Consider the following 21,032-nt stretch of genomic DNA (forward strand, 5'->3'; position numbering starts at 1 on the left):
ACAAATGAAAATGTAATTGAAGATATATAAAATAAAAATATCGTTAACAGGAGATATATTGGAGTAGGAGGAAAACTTTTACGTAAAGATAATAGAGCACACGTACTGGGGGTAGTGACTGGTAGAGGGGGGTGGCGGCTGAAGACTGAAAAGCAATTGAGTTTTCGCAGGAAATTTGAAAATGTGTGGGGTATTACAGAGAATATGCTTATAGAACTGGGAAGCTTCATTGCTTAAAAGCATTTCTGCTTTTCAGATTTTCTAAAATTATTTTGTGTCTGTTTTACAGGCAGCAGAGATTTTTGATGGTGGAAATGGTGAAACCCAAACTACATCTCCGGCTATTCCTTGGGCTGCTTTTCCTACAGGTACTGCTACAGAGTAACTAGGAATCTTTTTGTTTTTTCCTTATTTAACATTTTTAAACTTTTCTTTGAAAACCCGTTTCTACCTTTGCGCTTTGCCATCTTTGATCTGAAAATTGGAATGACCCAGTTTTAACCTCGTTTTTTTAATAACAAATTATGAATTGCATAACAATTTCTGCACTGGTGGCTTGAGGCATGATTCCAAAAATGATATCATGAACAATAAATGAAGTTAAAGTACAATTTACATTTCCAAATTTGTCTTCTTTTTAGGAAGTTGAGCTGCCAGGTAAATTTTTTAGAGGGTTCAGTTCGTTAATTAAAGGCTCCTTCTTCTTAATATTCTAAAAATGGTTTGTCGTGTCCACCAATGTTTAAATTTAGAAGTATTTTGCAGGAAAATTATTCCAAAGTATTAAGAATTAAGCCATCCAGGAAATTAAATAGAAAAGTACATTCCGTTATTGAGAGATATTTTGTGGAAGACCTAATATTCAATATTAGTAAAATTAATGTCTAAATAATATTTTGAATTCCCTAGACTTTTTGTTCTGCAAATCATTATACAGTCAGCAGTAGAAGATGAAAATATCATTCTTAACAGCTCTGCCTCATCTTGGATTGTTAGAATTTTTCATCCTACAAATATTTTTCCAGTGCTCATTATGCATTAAGCACACCACGGGGGTATGTCCTTTACTTCAAGGGAAGACAGAGCAGGCACATACATATGTGTAATATGAAGCAGATTTGTGATTTGGGAAGAATGATGATTTCATCAGCCATTCATTTAGCAAATGTTATTTCATGCCTGGTCTGAGTCAAGTATGATCCTTGAAGCTGGGCACATATCGTTGATCTAGGCTTTAAAGGACGCATGTAATTTCAATGGGCAGAAATGGGAGAATAGGGGAAGATTTTGAAGGGAGAAAAATGCGTGGACTAGAGATACAAATGTGGGAAAGACGATGGCATAGGTAGGATGCTCATCCTTGTTCTTGAAAGGCTTTATCCATGCTGTTTCTTTGCCTAGAATTTCTCACCTTGCTTCCCACTGCCACTTTCTCCTCCTCCCTCACCATACTAACTCCTGTTTGCTTCATGTGCTGTTTCTTTTATTAATATTTCTTTTTCTGGGAAGCCTTTCCAGAGAACCCTCCCATATCTACCTGCATGTATTTCCTGACTTTCATGATGGACTCTAAGTTTTGTAAGGTTAGGCGCTATGTCTTTTTGTCCTATGTTGTGACTTAAGTGCTGAACACTTACATTGCCCCTCAGTAAATTTTTGTAGAAGGAATAATTTAAAAAAATGAATGTATGAATAAGTGACTGAATAAATGACTAGGCTAGGGTGATGATGGGCGTCAATAGGAAGCATTGAGATAATGATACGTATGTGATGGTTTAGAATTTTCAGCGTGCTGTCATGTATTTGTTTATTATAAAGTACGTAGGGCACCTACAGTATTCCTATTGTACAGTTGATGAAATGATGGTTTATAAAAGTTTTGGAGTTTGATACAGACAAATATGCTTAGGAATGAAATCTAGACTTTTAAATTCTATCTTTTTTTTTTCCCCAGTGATTTTTTTGAGACCTTCTGAAAGTCGATTTTATTTTTATTTATTTATTTATTTTTAAGTTAAAAGTTTTTTTAATTGAAGTGTAGTTGATTTACAGTGCTAGTTTCAGGTGTACAGCAAAGCAATTCAGTTGTATGTATACATACATATATATATATTTTCTTTTCAGATTCTTTTCTTTTTTGTATATATATGTATTTATTGAATATAGTCAGTTTACTGTGTTGTGTCAATTTCTGGTGTACAGCACAATGCTTCAGTCATACATGCACATACATGTATTCATTTTCACCTATTGAATATAGTTCCCTGTGCTATGTAGTATGAACTTATTACTTACCTATTTTATATATATTAGTAAGTATCTTTTAATCTCGAACTCCCAATTTATCCCTTCCTACCTCCTTCTCCCCCTGGTAACCATAAGTTTGTTTTCTATGTCTGTGAGTCTGTTTCTGTTTTGTAAAAAAGTTTGTCTTCTTTTTTTTTTTTTTAAAGATTCCACATACATGTGATATTGTTTGGTATTTTTCTTTCTCTTTCTGGCTTACTTCACTTAGAATGACAGTCTCCAGGTCCATCCATGTTGCTGCAAATTGCATTATTTTATTCTTTTATATGGCTGAGTAGTACTCCATTGTATAAATATACCACAGCTTCTTTATCCAGTCATCTGTCGATGGACATTTAGGTTGTATCCATATCTTGGCTGTTGTAAAATAGTGCTGCTGTGACCATTGGGGTGCATGTATCTTTTTGAATTAAGGTTCGCTCTGGATATATGCCCAGGAGTGGGATTGTTGGATCATATGGTAAGTCTATTCCTAGTCTTTTGAGGAATCTCCATACTGTTTTCCACAGTGGCTGCACCAAACTGCATTCCCACCAGCAGTGTAGGAGGGTTCCCCTTTCTCCACAGCCTCTCCAGCATTTGTCATTTGTGGACTTTTGAGTGATGGCCGTTCTGACTGGTGTGAGGTAGTGCTGCATTGTACTTTTGATTTACGTTTCTCTGATAATTAGTGATATTGAGCATTTTTTCATGTGCCTATTGGCCATTTGTATGTCTTCATTGGAAAATTGCTTGGTTAGGTCTTCTGCCCATTTTTAGATTGGGTTTTTTTTTTTTATTATTAAGTTGTATGAGCTGTTTTTTTAGTAATTGCTTTTTGTTAAAAGCATCAGCAGAACTGTCTGACTGAGTGGATGTGAGGGGGAAGGAGGGATCAAAATTGATTTTTAAGGTTTCAAGCCTTGTTTCTGAAAGAATGATATTACCATGAACAGAGATAGAGAATTTAAAAGAGTTGATTTAGAACAGTATAAGGCCTTAATGAATTTGTAGTAGACATGTGTATTTAAAGTACCTTGAGTTCAGGAGAAAGATTGGCTTGAGTTCTTGGTTTGGGAGTTTTTGCATTGGTATGACAGTTGAAGTTGTAAGGAGATCACTGGGGGAAAGAGCATGTAGATAGAATAGGGTTAAGTAGAGAAATCTGGATGTCTGTGTTCAGAGAACAGAAGGCAAAAAAGAGACAGGAGATAAGGAGAGTGCGGGCTAGTGTAACACAGCAGGAGTAGAACATTTCAAAGTTGTTCTGGTCACTGGTGTCAGAGGCTGTAGAGGCCAATGAGATGTGAGACTGAGAAAACCCGCAGATGGTCCTAAGTGTCTTTTAAGGAAATGGTTTCAGCAGAGTGGAAGTTGAAGCTAGACTGCACTTCACTTTGTGTGAAAGCAGGAAGAGTGTGTGTTTTTCTGTAGTTCCTTAGGCAGTGTATTAAAGAATTGTGTATTGTGGGCAGTTTATCTAATTCCTGTCTCCAAGAACGAATCTATCTATCTATCTATCTATCTATCTGTCTATCTATCTATCTATCTATCTATCTATCTATCTATCTATCTATCGATCACATCTTCAAAGCCTAATGGATTAAAGAACAAGCTTTCTAGTACACACACACACACACACACACACACACAGCCTCCCCCTCACTCCTGTGAAGAAAGAAAAAAATCAGATTTGAAGAAAGCACTCTTTGGATTTCCTTACTGACTTGCAGATCCGGCCAAGCGTGGAAGTTAAAGGCATGGTAGGTGTTTGCTTAGCCAAGGCAGTCCTCCTCCTTCGTAGAAGATAGTTTGTCTTCCTCTGGCGAAGTCCGCCTCTGATTCCGGTATCTGGAAATTGTTTCAACACGAGTGACGTGAACAACCTGATTGACTTACTAATTTAATCATTTCCACACTAAAGTCCAAAGAAGATAGGAACCTTTAAGAGATCTAACACACATTCTTTTTAGTAGATCAATCTTCTCCTTTTGTCTGTCTTTCTACCTACACTCTAGCTGTCTGTAATCTTTATGAAAAATATTTTTGAAAGAGATGACTATTAACCAAATTCAACCACAGCTTAAAATCCAAGAAGATTATTCAGAAACATTTGGTTTAAGTTTTTAAAGTGCTTGGGGGAGAATAGAAATTTTCATTCTTGGGGTTAGGATAAATGATTTTGTTCAGTTAAGAGCGTAATAGACTTAGTGATTATCCTGCTTCAGGGCTGGTGGTTAGTGGGAGGAGGATTTCATAATAGCAACCAGGACAATTAATCTGTCTCTTAGAATGTCCGTTTATAGCCTTCAGGACTGTTAACGAATCTAGGTACTGTGGGGTGTGCATTTCACTGTAACATTAGCATCATTTACCCTAGTGGGACCTTTTAAAAACGCTGGTTTATATGAAATACTGACAATGAAATTAAAAAATTGCCAGTCAGAATAAATGTGCATGTTGGTTCTTTATACAAATTGTTATCTCTAGGCCCATCTCTCATTAATGTGTGGCATCTAACTTATAAAATGTATCTCTACATTTCCATTATCATAGGAGTTGGAGAATGGAAGTGAAAGAAGAATGAATGTAAAATTATCAATCTCTTTTTTGTCCTCTTGTGTTTACTCTCAATAAAAGTGTGATGATTATTACTTCATTTCAGTGAAAGCTACTCAATAAGAATTGCCTTCAAGCATTTTCCTTGCCCTTCCAGAGCCGTTACTCTAGCTTGTCTCCACAGCTGTTCTGTTTGTGGCCTGTGTGCTAGTCAGACTGTGATGTACATTGTGTTCCCAGGTGATGTGTGTCCCTGTCTGCTTCCCATTGTTCCTGGTTGTAATACCTTCCCTCATCTCCTGTCTGCTTACTTGATTCTTATTTTTCTTTCAAGAAAAAGTGTAGAGTCTTTACCAAATTTGTTGCATATCTCATAATTGCTTCTTGTTTCAAGATACTGTATCATTTTTTCTGCACCATTTGCTTGGCATTTAGCTTATGCCAATTTGTATCTTTTTAAATTGTGATAAAATACTTATAAAATTTACCATATTAATCAGTTTATGTGTACAGTTTAATATTTTTAAGTATATTCATTGTTATGCAGCCAATCTCTAGAACTTTTTCATTTGTTAAACTGAAACTCTACAGCCACTTAACAATAACTACCCAACTTCTGCTCTCCCCAACTTCCCCTCCCCCTAACTCTCCTTCCCCCTAGCCCCTGGCGGCTACTCTTCTACTTTCTACTTCTATGAACTTGACTACTCTGGACATCTCATATAAATAGAATCATCCAGTATTTGTCTTTTTGTGACTGGTTTATTTCACTTAGCATGATATCCTCAAGGTTCCTCCATGTTGTAGCATGTGTCAGAATTTCCTTCCTTTGTAAGCCTGAATAATCCGCAGTATGTATAGACCACATTTTATTTCTCCATTCATTCATCGACGGGCACCTGGGCTGCTTCCTTTGGTGATAATAAATGTAAATAGTGCTGCTATGCACACTGGTGTACTAATTTGTATTTTGGAAAATACTGTTTTATCCGTATGACTCCCATCTCTGCGTGTCTATCTTAGTCCAAGCCTTGGAAGGCAGAGGCCATGTTTTAAACTTTTTTGAATCATGAATACCTAGTATAGCATTGTACCTTGTTAATAAACAGTGCTCAGTGATTGTTTCTTGATAATTAGTAGAGCAGATTTACATTCAAGTAACTCTTTTTGATTATTTTAATTCCTAGTGGGGGTGGTTAAATAGTCTTTCAATCACAGGTTAGAGGAAGGCAAACCTAAACTTTCCTTAAAAATTATAGTAATCTTGGAAATCTTAGATAATTACTCAAAGATGGCTAAGAGGCTATTTCAAATGACCTGGGGATAAAGATTAGAAGGAGTAGTCACAGATTCTCAGAAGGAGGGAACAGTTATTTTGCTGGTTTTTTTCTAATTTTTTCCCCTGGTCCTACAGTGTATCAGCAGATAACAGTAAAGGACAGCAGAGGTTAAATTAAATTTCAGTTCAAAATATTGGAATTCTAGAGGCAATAGTAGTATTAAGTTCTGTTACCTCTTTTTGTAAAAAAAATTTTTTTCTGAACATTTTCCCAAAGAAAAATCATTTCACATTTTCCATAACATAGAATATCAGGAAGTTTTTGAATTGGCTTCTCATAGAACTATATTTTTTAGAAAAAAAATTTTTTTGGCCAAAGAATCTCATTTTTTCAGAATCATTCTCAATTAACTATCCTTTAAACTTTTTAAAAGACTGGTAATACTTTGCTTCTTAGAAAACTAACATCTGTCTTCTGATATACACATGTGTATATGTACATTCAAATGCGAATGTGTATATGTAGAGATACATAGATAGATAGATATTCTGATTTTCTTCCTTTTTCCTTACTTTTACCTTCTAATGCAAGTTGTCTTCCCTACCATACCCTTTTGAAGGAAGTACTCTATCTTTACTTGACTTTTCAAATTCTAAGAACATTTGACTATTAGTTTTAGTTTGGCTTTAGTATATTTTTGGTTATGTTTTCAGATTGCAGCAGACCCAAAGTTTCAGAATCTGTGATATTTATTTAAATTAATTATTTAGCTTGCTTATTTCTTCATTCATTCACTAATTCACTCATTCATCACGTTTGAAAATATGTATCAGACACTAAGTGCCATGTGCTATGTCACATTCAGTGATACTTTATAAAACTGTCATCTCAAATGACAAGATGTTTCATGAAATGTAACGTTAATACTGCCATGCACTTTTGTCAGTAACTTTCGCCTCAAATCTTTGATAGAGGTTATGTGAAATGTGTATTAGGTCAGAAAGCATTGTCATATTGCCATTGTGTACAATGTGGGTGGTGCTCTTTTAGAGGAAAATGTTCACTTTTTACTTTTAACTGTATAAATATAAATTGTCTAGAAGGCGAGGTGGGAGGCAAAAACTTTGAATATTGTCCTTTCCAATATGTTTTTAAGTTCCTTGCAGCACTACACAGACCACATTAGAATGCATTGACCATCAAAGGGAAAAACAAGTGGTCCAGATAGATACTTTAATCCAAATTAGCTCCTTCAAAACAGCTTATATAGAGGGCAAACTAAACTGTCTTTCACAAGCCGACCCTTTAGAAGGAATAATGGGAATTGGACCAGCAGATGTTGAACCAAATAACTTAGATGTGGTTCACTTTGCATCTGGAGCTATTTGCATACAAAGCCAACAGGAAAGTTCAAACATTTTTCTCAAGACATTGGCAGAGAGAAACCTGGAAGACAGATGCCTTTTTGATTTCATGGTTCAATTTTTCCATTCTCCATTCTCCTGGCCAGGAAAACCTAGGACAACAAATCGGTCATTTGGTTAATATCCCATTACGCTCCTTGCTAACCCTGTTTTTCCAGTAGAATCTGTGTTACACATCTATATGAGCTCAGAACCTGAGTCCACACGTTTTTGTTTGAGAAAAAAATGTGATATTTTTCTTCAGTTTAGTCTGTGGTTTGCATGTAGTGATAGTAAACATTAACTGAATTCATTGGTCTGACCTATATTTGAGGTAAAATTTGAAGGTGTTTTATTACATAGTCACATACTGCATTATAATAGGCAGTGTAGGTAATGTTGGAAAACATTTTGTCCCTTCTACTTTGTATCCACATTGGACTTTTTTTTGCCCGGACATGAGTTTCCATTATAGTGTAATAATTTTGTAATATCTTTACACTGGGTATTTGAATGAAATATTGCCAGATAGCTTCTTTTTGTTACTTCTTTTATATGTGTGTATATATATATATATATTACATTATATATCTATCTTTTTTAATCTCCTAGATTTTTAACTCACTTTATTTTTTCTGGAGCCAGTTTTTATACATAATAACTAAGATGGCAGCTTTTATAAAGCTGTGAGATATTACTGTACCTGGAAGTATTAGTCTTTATGTGGATTTTCAGTAATTTATGGCAATTCCTACCTTCATTAATGCATATAATAGGCAATATATTAGTGATTTTTGTTAAGACTTTGAAGATTAGGTTTGTAATGTGGTTTAGAGTCAAATATCTCTGACTGTAGAATGAGGAGTTCTGACTTCACCTTCAGCTGTGTAACTTCTCTGAAACTTAATTATTTAATTTATAAATTAAAAGACTAGACAGTATCTTAAGTATTCTTCCAGGTTTTGAGTTCCAAATTTATTTTTAATTTCTTTTTCTGATTCCAGTGTCTGTAACATGAGTAGCTCCCACCAGGTGAGTCAGGGTACCTGGTTCTAACTGCGTGGTCCAGCTGACGCAGTGCTGATCTAATAAATTACATTTAATCTAAAAACATAGCTGTAAACATGGAAGACCATTGTTAATGTGAAGAACTATAATATTGAAGAGAAACTTGGTCCTTTTCTGTGTGTTTTACTTATTACCAATTACTGCTTAAACTGGTTTTTCTGGTGTTTTATGATACAATCTTAATCTCTTTTATCTGATTCTGAACTTGTTCATTAAAAAAAACAGTGGTTTGGTTTTTGGAATATTAGAGAATACATGTGAAAAAACAATTTTAAAATAGAGTTTTGTAGAGATTTTCTCATATTGAAGGCTTGGCAGTGAGTCTTTTTTTCTATAAGACAAAGGTAGTGCTCTGACTCTGTCATCACAATGCTGAGTTAGCCAGAAAACAATAACAAAAACAAAAGCCTTGGGCTCTGTCTGGCTCAGTGACAGTAGGAGTTATTGTCTAGTCTTCTTAAACCAATATATAAATTTCTAAATAGCTCTCCTGGCTTATGTTCCTTTGAATTCAGAAAATACACTTTTGATTGTTTTTGACAGACAGGCAGACATACACATATGCAGTACAAAAGCCATGAAAGAAAAGGGAAATAATATTACAGGTATGCAGTGAGAATATCTTTCTCATCCTAGTCCTCTAGTCCCACTCCCCTGATACAATGTGTTGACGTTTTCTTTTGGAACCCTCCAGGCATCTTCCAGGCATATAAACAATGTGAATGTGCCCTCCTCCTCTTACGCAGATGACAGCGTACTGTCTATACGTACTAACACCTCTTGCTTCTCCCCACAACAGGAGATGTTGCTGCAGGGGCACGTCTAGATCTCCCAGATTCCTTGCAGTGATTGCATAGTACTCTTTGCATGGATGTACCTTCAATCATGTAACCAGTGATTTTATGCCCAGTTTTTGCTGTTACAGCAGCCCTGCAGTGAATTTTCAGTGAAGCTACTTTAATTTAGGTCATAATTTATATTGCTCCTGTGACTTAATGGAAAGGTTAATTAAAATGAACAAATAGTTCATTTTTGAATTTTACTAATATAAACTTAGGGCACACGTGTTCTCTAACTCTATATAATGTCAAATTTTATATTTACAGGGCCACACATAAGAACATGTTGATGACATTGAAGGTGATGGTAATTTTATGAGTACATTGAAAATAAAATCTTTGTGGGCGAATGCTCTTTAGTTGTCACACTGGTTTTTTTTTTTAACGTGTTAAGTAATGTTTATTGCACCGTTGTTTATAACAGCTCAAACTAGAACCAACCCAAATGTCAACCAAAAGTAGAAAGTTTAACATTTGGGAGGTATATTTATATAATAGAACATTATATACACTTGGAACACTAACAAACTACAGCTATACATAACAACATGAGAATCTCATAAACATGTATACTGTCTTCACAGGATCTGTAAGAATCAGTGAGAGGTCTCAATTGACAAACTGTCCTGTTATCGAGACCTCAGTGCTAGAATCTGAAGCCTGGAGTGTTACCTCCCTTTGGACTCCTGGAACTCTTGTTCTTCATGAGGGTTCCTTGCTTTGGACAGAGAGCTAGGTTTAGGACTGGTCCAGAGTGAGCCCCATGTCTGAATCTGCCAAAGGGCAGAAGTCGTCATCCTTTTCACTCAGGATGGCATGGGGTGGGGCGCGGGGAGTAGACTTCAGATAAGGGAACTGTGGATGGATGGTGCAGTAAGAGACCAGGAAAAATCTCGGACTTGAATTCTGTGGTACAGAGGTCAGAGGACAAGGCCAGGCCTGAAGCTAACTGGACTGCGTACGTCTCTCTCCTCCTTTAGCCTCGAGATTCTTGTTCTGGGCTTTAGGCCTAGTTGTAGCTGGAAACAATAAATTCTTTCACTGTGGGAATGCTCAGGTGGCCATTCTGAGGGTTGAGGCAGCCCAGGAACATGACACTGACAGGACAATAGGACCAGCATAATCAGAGGCTGTGACTGGTCTGCCCTTCTCACACTTGACGTCTCTGGACTGGTGTCTCCGTGAACACTGTTTCTAATGTGTGCATTTTGTGTTCACTCAGGTTGAATTTTGAAGCACTTCTTCCCATTTTTTTTAAGGTTTGGTATTTGATCTTCTCTAATAAAGTCTCCAGATCTCTGTGCTGTTATCTTCCGTAGACACAACATTTCTGGAGTGTCCTATTTGGAGAGTGCCATCATTTCTTGAGATTCTTGAATCTTCTGATCCTTCTCTGTTCCTGTCGCCTCCTTGTGGTTCTCTGATGCACAGCCCATCCGTTAGCAAACATGCAGGCTCTAAGTTTAACTAAACTGGGGAATCTTCTCACTTCCCTCTACTTCCCTAGTGACTACCCTAGTCAAAACCACCATCATGTCTTTTCTAGATGACTTCAGCAGTTTTTCCCCACTGTTGCTCCCTTACCCCTTTTCTCTAAGTGGTACCCAGAGGACTAGGCCATAGGGAGTACTTAGCGAGTGTTGGCTGCTTGTGGAATTTGACTTGAAAGTTAGAAGTGTTTGGGGTTTTTTCATTTTTGTTGATTCTTGAATATCAAAGTATAAATTATATTATTTGACTATAGTTTTGGAGATTGTAATTTTGACCTATTATGATATTCTCCTGAATATTTTGTTTTAACCTCCACATTGGGTAGTAAAGGTTATGCCCGTTACTAGGATATTCTCTTGAATATGTCACATAAACTCATTGCAGTTAAAAAAACCCTCCATGAGGTTCCTTAAAAAACTGAAAATAGACTTACAATGTGATCCAGCAATCCCACTCCTGGGCACATACCCGGAGAAAAATAAAATTCAAAAACACACATGCACCCCAGTGTTCATAGCAGCACTGTTTACAACAGCTAAGACATGGAAACAACTCAGATGTCCCTCAACAGATGACTGGATAAAGAAGTTGTGGTATATTTATACAACGGGATACTACTCAGCCATAAAAAAAGAATAAAATAATGCCATATGCAGCAACATGGATGGACCTGGAGATCATCATTCTGAGTGAAGTGGGCCAGAAAGAGAAAGAAAAATACCATATGCTATCACTTATATGTGGAATCTAAAACAAAAGGACACAAGTAAACTACTTTTATTTCTAACTTAGATGATTGATTTCTTGAATATGTGTAAACACATCTGACTGTCCTTTATGATTGGATTACCGCATTCTGTTGATTCTTATTTTGTGGTTGGCTTTATTCCTTTGATAACTATATAAGTTTAAAAAGCTAAAGCTCTAATCTATTCTTAGAAACAATGATCAGTACATATATGTAAACTAAAAAAAATGCAGTTTATTATATATATGTATTTACATGAAATATAATGTGTATGTGCAGTCAAACTGTAATAATTCTATGTAATAAAACTAAAAAAGGGAAAAAGTTAACTACTGTTTTATTTAATTTTCTTAGAAATTCAGGATTTTGATTCATTACATCTACTTTTTTTTTCTTAATCTACTTTGACATCTGCATTTTCTTTGTTTTTCCTATTTTAGTTTATGAGCTAGAAATTTAATTCTATTTTTAATTGATTGAAATATTAAGGCTCTAGATTTTTTCCTAAATACTGTTTCAAATGTATCCCATAGATATATACAATTTTAATTATTATTATTTCTTCGAAATTCTGAAACATCTTGACAGTGGGAAATTAAAATTTTATTGTGGTTGTGTGGGTAATGGAGTAGGTGAAATATTCCTGGAAAAGCTTGTTTTAAATATTGACAAATGATCATTTCAGTGACAACTTTCGTTTTCTGAATGTTTGCCAGGTACCTCTCTGGTACAGCTAAGTGGTATATATACATTATCTAATTTAAACTGTATAGCATTGTTTTGAGGTACACAGTTATTTCCCCATTTTGAGAAAAGGAAACTGTGGCTCAGAGGGATTTGTGAAATTTGCCCAAGGCTGCATAACAAGTAAGTTGTTATTGTTCAAATTTGGATCCGTTCCTGATTCCACAGCTATGGCTTTTACTTGGGCAGGAGTATTGTGACGTCACAGAAGTATTGGACCGTATGGCATAATCAGGGAACAGTACGAAGCACAGTGTGACTGGAGTGAAGCTGGAACTTGGTGGTGTCATTTCTGGCTTGGGCAGATAGTTCATTGAGATGCTGTTGACTAAGATGGAAAACATGAAGCAAAGCAGGTTTATGTAAGAGGATGGGTGAGTTTGATGTACCAACTAGATGGCTAAATGCAACTGTCGGATAGTTAGGTGAGTGTATGGATCTGGAGATCTGCAGAGGGATTTGTGCTAGAGATATGAATTTAGGTGATAATTTAAATAATGGATTCTGATAGTGGTAAGAATAATGTGAACATTGAGAAGGTCAGAGGATATAGGAAATAATGAAATTAAGATTCAATGGAGAAGAGTCTAAAAAGGAAACCAGAGAAAGAAGAAAAAAAAACAATGTCAAGGGGAAGCTAGGATATGGTGGTTCACAGGTGCCAAGGAAAAGGGAGAGTCATTAGTATGTGCTCTGAAGAACTAAAGAAAGATAAAATAGGAAGGGTTCATTTGATTTAATAGCTGAAAGGAAAATTAATATCATAAATGATGGATCTAGTGGAGTGATGTATTTATCCCTTTTCTTTCCTTTCTCCCTCTTTCCCTTCCTTTTACTTCACCCTCTTCCCTGTCTTCTTTCCCTAATATGATATGTAACACTTCATGCTACAGAATGAGAGTTGAACTCATGACAACATGACATCTTGTCTTAGATTATGGCTATGAGTATGAATGACATAAAGAGATGTGAAAATGTTCAAGTATTGGATCAGAATGACTTTTTAAAAGAATTTCTTGAACTCAGAATCATAGTTACACATACCCTTTTTGCCCAGAAATAAACATACTTGTCCAATAACTTTTAACAGTCTTTGAAATAGTAATGAAAATAATTTTAGTGCAGTTCTAAAAGCTTTATGTATTTTAGTCAATTAAAACCTCATCAGAATAAAAAAAGAATAAAAAACTCATCAGCAATTCTATGCCAGTTTTACGGATGAGGAAACTGAGGGAAGTTCAGTAAATTTGCCAGTTGTTGTATACTTGCTTTAGCAATATGATCTCAGAGTGTACGCTCTTAATCACAAGGCTGTTTTCCTTTTTAATATACTGTAGTACTTATTTTCATTTCTTTAACAATTAATTAGTAGTATTTATGTTATAATTGTAACTCAGAATTAGCAGCTAGAATATTTTGACATTTTAGGGAAATCTGTTAGCATATAGAAGAGTGAAGATTAGAAGAATAATTCCTGAAAAAGATATATCAAGTACAAATGTGAGTTGAAATTCCAGTTTTCTATATTTTAGTTAGAATAGTGAAATGCTTGTGAGAGAAACTAGAATACCTTATCCAGTATGGCACGTAGTATTTGAAAAACACAATATTGCTACACAATAAAAGTGTATAAAAGATAATTAAATGATCCTATAGGGTACCAATTAAAAATGGATGCGTTTTTTAAGTTTTTAATACCTAATGACGTTATAAATGTCTTTCTTCAGGGAAAAATGCAATTTCCATTGTGAGCTGCCTTCCAGAATTTATGGTAGAGCTTCGCTGCCGTTGCCACTGATGCCAAAGTGGAATAAAGGTCTTTACAATTTAGAAAGTCAAAATGTATAAATGAATTACTGTTAAAAATGATTTAGTTACTCTTCTTAGACTTCAAGACACATAGTACAAATAAATATTTGAATGTTTAGAAAGAACATTCGAAAATCAAGTTATATCAATATAATATTTATTTTGCCCTCATCAGTATTTTTGTCTTATTTCATGTTTGGAATTGGCTTTTGTTTCCCATGACCTTTGTATTTGAACCCTAATCTCAATCTGATAATGTTTTGTTGTAAAACTAATTACAGAGTTGTATTTCAACATTGTTTTTCTGTAGAAACAACTCAGCAAACTAAAATTGATTTTAATATGAAAGATCTGTTGTTGTAAAAGAAGTTAACACAGAGACAGCGGGTTAGTTCTATTAAAGGAATTGTTCTTCCCCTTGGCTCCCTCTATTGTGATAAATAAAAAGAATGATTTGACTTGCTTCCTGGGTCATACAGGCATTGAGTACGTGGATGCCTGTCCTCACGGCTGTCCCCTCCGTGTGCAGTGCCTGTCACTCGTAGGCATGCTAGTGTTTTTTCTTAACTAACTGAATAGATAAATAATATATTTGAATAATTTCTCTGAGTTGAAAGTGTGTTTGTATGTAAGACTAAGACATTATTAAATTGTTTTTGTTTGCCTGGGTCTCACATGGAAATGTCATGTTAAATTTAAAAACACTAGTTTTAGATTTCAAGTAACAGTTCTTGAAAAATAGTCATAGAATCCTCAGTTTCTGCCTCACTGCTTTTACATTCCTTACCCTTTTTTCCTTTCCCTCCCTCCCTCTACTCTCTTTCTTCCCTTCAACCTGTTCTTTATTTGCTCTTTAATAATCCTTTTTTTTTTTTTTTTTTTGCCTTGTTTGTTTTCCTTTAGTAGCTGGAGTCCATCTTTCTCCAGCTTCTCCTGAAATTGTACTGGACCATGACCACACTTCTCCTTCTGTTGGCTGCCTCTCTTCTGAGCCCATCATTTCCTCACCAGAGAATACACATGCAGACAACAGCATTGTTGGTCAGACGGTTCCTAAAGCACAGGTAAAGACAAGCATATTTTTATGGGAAGTTTATCTACTTAAAAAAGTGCATACTGCTTTAAATGAAGCTTTTCTGATCTTCCTTCCTTCCTTCCTTTTCCTTCCTTTCCCTTCCTTCCTTCCTTCTCTCCCTCCCTCTTTCTTCCGTTCCTTCCTTCCTTTTCTTCCTTTCCCTTCCTTCCTTCCTTCTCTCCCTCCCTCTTTCTTCCTTCCTTCCTTCCTTTTCTTCCTTCCTTCCTTTTTTTCTTTCTTTCTTTCTTTCTTTCTTTCTTTCTTTCTTTCTTTCTTTCTTTCTTCCTTCCTTCCTTCCTTCCTTCCTTCCTTCCTTCCTTCCTTCCTTCCTTTCTTTTTCTCTTTCTCTTTCTTTCTTTCTTTCTTTCTTTCTTTCTTTCTTTCTTTCTTTCTTTCTTTCTTTCTTTTCTTTCTTTTCCTTCCTTCCTTCCTTCCTTCCTTCCTTCCTTCCTTCCTTCCTTCCTTCCTTCCTTTTTTACTATAGATAGATACTCTAACTTTGAGGTTAATATCTAGAATTCAAAAACCTAAATAGTATGTTTGTTTTGTGGCACAGTTGCAAGGTATTTAAGGAGACTTAAGTTACCAAAATACTGTTTGGACATCTCGTTTATTAAAATTGACTTAGTTTTGCATAACACATAATGAACTTCAAAAGGGAAAATGATTACAAAAAACTATTTCTCTTTTCAAGGAAACTTACTGTATGTTTTCAGGTATTAGAGTGTTCATTTCACTTTTAGAGTAGAAACAAAAACATACCATAGGGTTTATTCATTCAAATGTTTATTAGTCCAGGCTTTGTGCCAGATGCTGGATTCGTCCAGATTTCCAAAGTCCTCTATACAATCTCAAGTCACCTGTTATCTTTACTAGAAAGTGATGATCAATTAAGGTTATTGGTAAACTTCAAATTCTGATTTACAATTTAAAATATAAACAAATTCTGAATGTATGAGCACATTCAAGAACTGGTGGGTATGAGATGTGTTTACACTTAATTATACACTCTCAAGCATAAATGAAGTTTTAAGGTTTTTAGTGCTTTGCTTACAAAATAGTAAATGCTTTAAACTCTAAAATTTAGAGAAAATTTTGTTTCCTATTACAAAGATCAGGTTGTTATAACAGTTTGAGGTCTTCTGTTGATTTACTTAAAGGGTGAAATAATTTCGGAACCTTTGCTACAACTTAATTTCCAAATGTGGTTTCTGGTGCCCTTCGGATGTTTTCTTTCTGGGTACAGTGTAAACTTTCCCCTCTTGTGTATTTTTTGTTTTTAATGTGGTTTAGATTCAGCAATCAACACACACTCATCTGGATATCTCACTTTTTCCACTGGGTTTAACTGATGAGAAAAGTAATGGAACAATTGCTCCTGTGGGTGATGCTGAGGATCCTGGAGCCAACGTATCAAACATACAGCTTCAGCAGAAAATTGCAAGTCTGGAGATGAAACTCAAAGTTTCTGAAGAAGAAAAACAGAGAATTAAAAAGGTATATTTACATTTGCTTAAAAAATAAATGTTTGACTTGCATATACTGGAAATACGATATAATCCCAACCTCTGATTAAAAACTCATCAGTGGAAAAGTACTAAATAGTCGTGGGCTGTAGGTTTAAATCAGTCATATGAGTTTACCTCTTAGAATATGGTCTTTGATAAGAAATTTCTAGTCTTTTTTTTTTTACTTTTTTTAATTGAGTTATAATCATTTTACAGTGTTGTGTCAAATAGAAATTTCTAGTCTTAAACATATACTTTGGATTTTTTTTCTCTAATGAATACTTTCCTTCTGGTTTATTTTTACTTACTTCAAAAGCAGGTAGTATTGTATTTCTTATGTAGATTAGAAGATTTGTGGCATTCATTTGTCCCTGTGGGAAGTCGGGCATCGTGGGATATTTGGCCAGAGTACTTGGATGTTCAGCTGTTGTAGTGAATAATTTATGTGTATTCTCATTTCTCTTCCCTTCAAATGTATCTATAGAAAGACCTTAGCAGATTTATAGAAAGTATATGTAGAGGTGAGTGTTGTTTACAATTAGTTTAGATGCTTTTATTTATTTATTAGCATGAATAATTTCTGTGTTGCCTCAATCTTTGATATTGGTCTGGGAATGGGAGTGAAGCATACATTCTATAATATTGTTGAACATTAAAAACCATGATTCCTACAGGGGTAGGGTATAACTCCAGTGATAGAGCACATGCCTAGCTTGCATGAGGTCCTGGGTTCAATCCCCAGCAGCTCCTCTAGAAATAAATGAACCTAATTACCTCCCCTCACCCACCAAAAAAGTTTAATAATATAATAATAAATAAATAAAATATTAAAAAAAACCCCATGCTTCCTGTAGATTCTTTCCTTACCAAACATTTTCTAGTATGTTCATTGAAAAAAAGTGAGTATATTTTATGCCTTTAAATATTACAAAATTTATGCTTGGGTTTTTCTTTCAGGATGTGGAATCATTGATGGAAAAACATAGTGTCTTAGAAAAAGATTTCCTTAAAGAAAAAGAGCAAGAGGCCATTTCTTTTCAAGATAGATACAAAGAACTTCAGGTAAACACAGTGGATTAAAAATTTAATATGTAGGCCTTTTGATGGAGTATGTATTATAATTTCAAAAAGTACTCAGTAAATACTTAATGAAGGATCAGATACTTGTTTAAATATGTAAAATATTGACTAACATGGATGACATTAATGATAAATGCCATTTTGAAAAGTATGAATCTGTGAGAAACTATGAAGGTTAGTTGTTTGAGACTCAATCCTGGTGAAAATTATTCTGATTCTGATGGATAAAATCTGGAAATTGGGCATTCTAATTCTTACTGTGATTATATTTGAAAAGAATTTAGAATCATACAAACCCCAAACTGAGATATTTAACCTTTTTCATAGAGTTTGTAATCAACATTTCCTCTTCTTCTCCTCACATTTCTTTAATAAACTTGTTTCTTCTTCAGCCTTTCACCATCCCAGTAAGTGGCATTTCTCTCTCTCCAACTCCTAAAGCTAAAATCCACATTTATTCTTTTTCGTACTCACCCCACATTTGTTCCTTTAGCAAAACCTGTTTGGCTGTACCTTCAAAATATTCAAGTTTCGACTGTTTATCATTCTGGTCAGTGCTATCCACCTGCCCTAGGCCATTCTCTCTCACTTGGAATACTGAAGAATCTTCTATTCTAACTAATCTTTTTACTTCTGTCATTGCCCACTTACAGACCATTCTCCACATGGCAGCCCCTATGATCTGTTTAACATTTAAAGCTGCTCATGTCATTTCTCTGCTCTGAAACCTTCAGTGGCTTCTCATCTCACCCAAACTAAAAGTCAAGTAAGTCCTTAAAATGGTTTGCAAGGCCCTGTATTTTCCTGTATCCCTTCTCCCTGTCTTTTATCCAGCTCCTTCTCAGTCATTTGGCTTTACCCCTGTTTCTGGAATACTCTTCCCTCAATTTTCTGCATGGTTTACTTTTTTTGTATCATCCAGGTCTCTGTGCAAGTGAGACCTTTCCAGACAGTGCTGACATTCCCTACCTGCCTTCCCGGGCTCTGCTTCATTTCTCTCCATAGCACTTTTACATCTGATGACCTGTGTGTTTCCTCATTTACTTACCTAGATAATTTTAACAGTCTCCTAAGTGGTCTTTCTAGCTTCCGCCCTTGCTCTTTTCCCTTAACGATTCTTTATTTCAGCAGGTGGAGTAGTGTTTTTAAAAATGTAAATCAAATCATTTTCCAACCTCAATTATTATTCTCCTTCCAGTGTAAATCTTCTATCTTCTCCAACTTTTCCAGTTCACCTGGGGCTATTTACTCACACTGCACTTAATGATTAAGTCCAGAGGAATGTGTGAGTCTGTGTTGGGGAGGATGTTCCTTGACTGTGGGAGTGGTGAGTGGAGGGGCTTGTGATTCGTTCAGTTTCTCTGACTGGAATGCTCTTCCCACAGATATTCTACATGGCTTTGTTTAAAAAAATGCAAAACTTGAAAATAAGGAAAAGGATGAGCAGTGTGTTCTTCCAGTGTCCAGTGGAGACATTATTTACTAGACCTACTCAAGGATTATTTAGGAGAATGGAGTACTTTGACTCACTGTTTATGACTGATTAAAAGTCTCAGTTGTATTGACATTACATGTTAATTAATTAGTTTTTTTTTTTTTTACAGAAGGGATGCAAATGATTTCTGTCTGTTAGAACTTCAAAGAATACTGTTTATTGCCCTATAGGACATTCATCAATTTTATCTCTAACCTAGAATTCTTTCTTAGTCTTACACTCCATTATTTAATTTTTAAAACATTTTATTTACTTTTTATTTTTTAATTGCAGTGTAGTCAGTTTGGAATGTTGTGTTAGTTTCTGGTATATAGCATAGTAATTCAATTATACATATATGTATATATATTCTTTTTCAAGATGGGTTATTACAAGATATTGAATATAGTTCCTTGTGCTATTTAGCATGAGCTTGTTGTTTATCTATTCTGTATACAGTAGTTAGTATCTGCAAATCCCGAACTCCCAATTTATCCCTCCCCATCCCCTCCCCACCCCCGTAACTAGAAGTCTGTTTCCTATGTCTGTAGCACACTGCTATTTAAATTTTCTACACATATACCTATTCAGATGCTCTTTGAACCAGTCTTAACATCTGATTCATTCAGTGTTAACATAAATGATTCATTTGTTAATAAAGAGTAGCATAGATTTTTGGCATGGTTTTATTTATATTTATATGGGTTACATTTTAGCTTTTTAAAAATTATACTTTTTTAACAACTCTCACTGAACCCTCACTTCCGTTAGAAACTCAAATGCTGGCTTCCTGTGGACACTTTCTTTGACTGTGCTGCAGAAGATAAGAACCTGTGTCCATGCTTAGCATTCCCAAGACCCCTTTCTTTGCCTTTTTCCCCTGTCCTCATAGCACCTTTTATTTTGTTTTGATTTATGTTTTGCTTTGCTCCCACCAGTGTGAGCTCCATGTGGTTTGGAACTTTATTTTCCAGTACCTAGAGCAGTACTCGCCAAGTAACGTGGGCTCACTTAATACTCTTGAGTTGAATGGGTGAATTCACTGATATAGCGTACCCTGCTGCCCAAGGGCTAATCACACCATGTACAGCCACATTTATAGTCTGCGCTTGGAATCATTGTGCTTATTAGAAGGTGCAGTGCTGAATGCTGGAACTTCGTGTTTTCTTCTCTCTACATTGAGTGACTTATTCTGGGCCAGTTAGTGAGACAGATACCTTTGCAAATTCAGTTTCTCAGTCCATTAATGGGAACATTAACATACCTGAGAGACCGTCTAACACCTGACATATGACACTCTGAGCTTCCTACAGTGAAACCCAATATAAATGCCTGGTGGCATTGTCATTGTGGTCTCACTGCTTTTACTATTCATAGTGATAATCTAAGAGTAGCAACTTGAGTCTTCGAAACTAATATTCAGTTTAAAAGTATCTTCCTCTTACTAAGAAGCAGTACTTTCCAAGGAAATAGTTTTTAGGTGATTTTACTTCAGTACCAAGAAGGACCTCGCTCCTTTCTATACTCTGTGGAAAAAAAAGAGTAGACTAACTTAAGGCGTATTTTATCACCTTAGCTAAGTGAATGATAGAAAAGTGTATTAGGAGGTCTGATAGCCAAATTGAACTCACAGGCTGGCGCGCCGTTTAGTTTATCTGTCACTGCTAG

General features: G+C 35.4%; 1 protein-coding gene across 4 annotated transcripts in view; it reads left to right on the forward strand.

Moving 5' to 3' along the window:
* Positions 1 to 21,032, forward strand: part of CCDC91 (coiled-coil domain containing 91) — a 224,895-nt gene that overhangs the window by 35,931 nt on the left and 167,932 nt on the right. The window contains exons 1-5 of one of the 4 annotated variants that reach the window (XM_031443870.2): positions 290 to 368; positions 14,146 to 14,234; positions 15,131 to 15,291; positions 16,596 to 16,799; positions 17,768 to 17,872. In XM_031443870.2, the coding sequence (XP_031299730.1) occupies positions 14,216 to 14,234; positions 15,131 to 15,291; positions 16,596 to 16,799; positions 17,768 to 17,872 (489 nt within the window). In that variant the 5' untranslated portion in view covers positions 290 to 368; positions 14,146 to 14,215. Of the gene's footprint in view, positions 1 to 289; positions 369 to 14,145; positions 14,235 to 15,130; positions 15,292 to 16,595; positions 16,800 to 17,767; positions 17,873 to 21,032 lie in introns of those variants that run through there. The other 3 variants (XM_031443871.2, XM_064479162.1, XM_064479161.1) reach the window with 3 other exon arrangements.

This window comes from Camelus dromedarius, chromosome 25 (assembly GCF_036321535.1).
Source record: "Camelus dromedarius isolate mCamDro1 chromosome 25, mCamDro1.pat, whole genome shotgun sequence".
NCBI lineage: Eukaryota > Metazoa > Chordata > Mammalia > Artiodactyla > Camelidae > Camelus > Camelus dromedarius.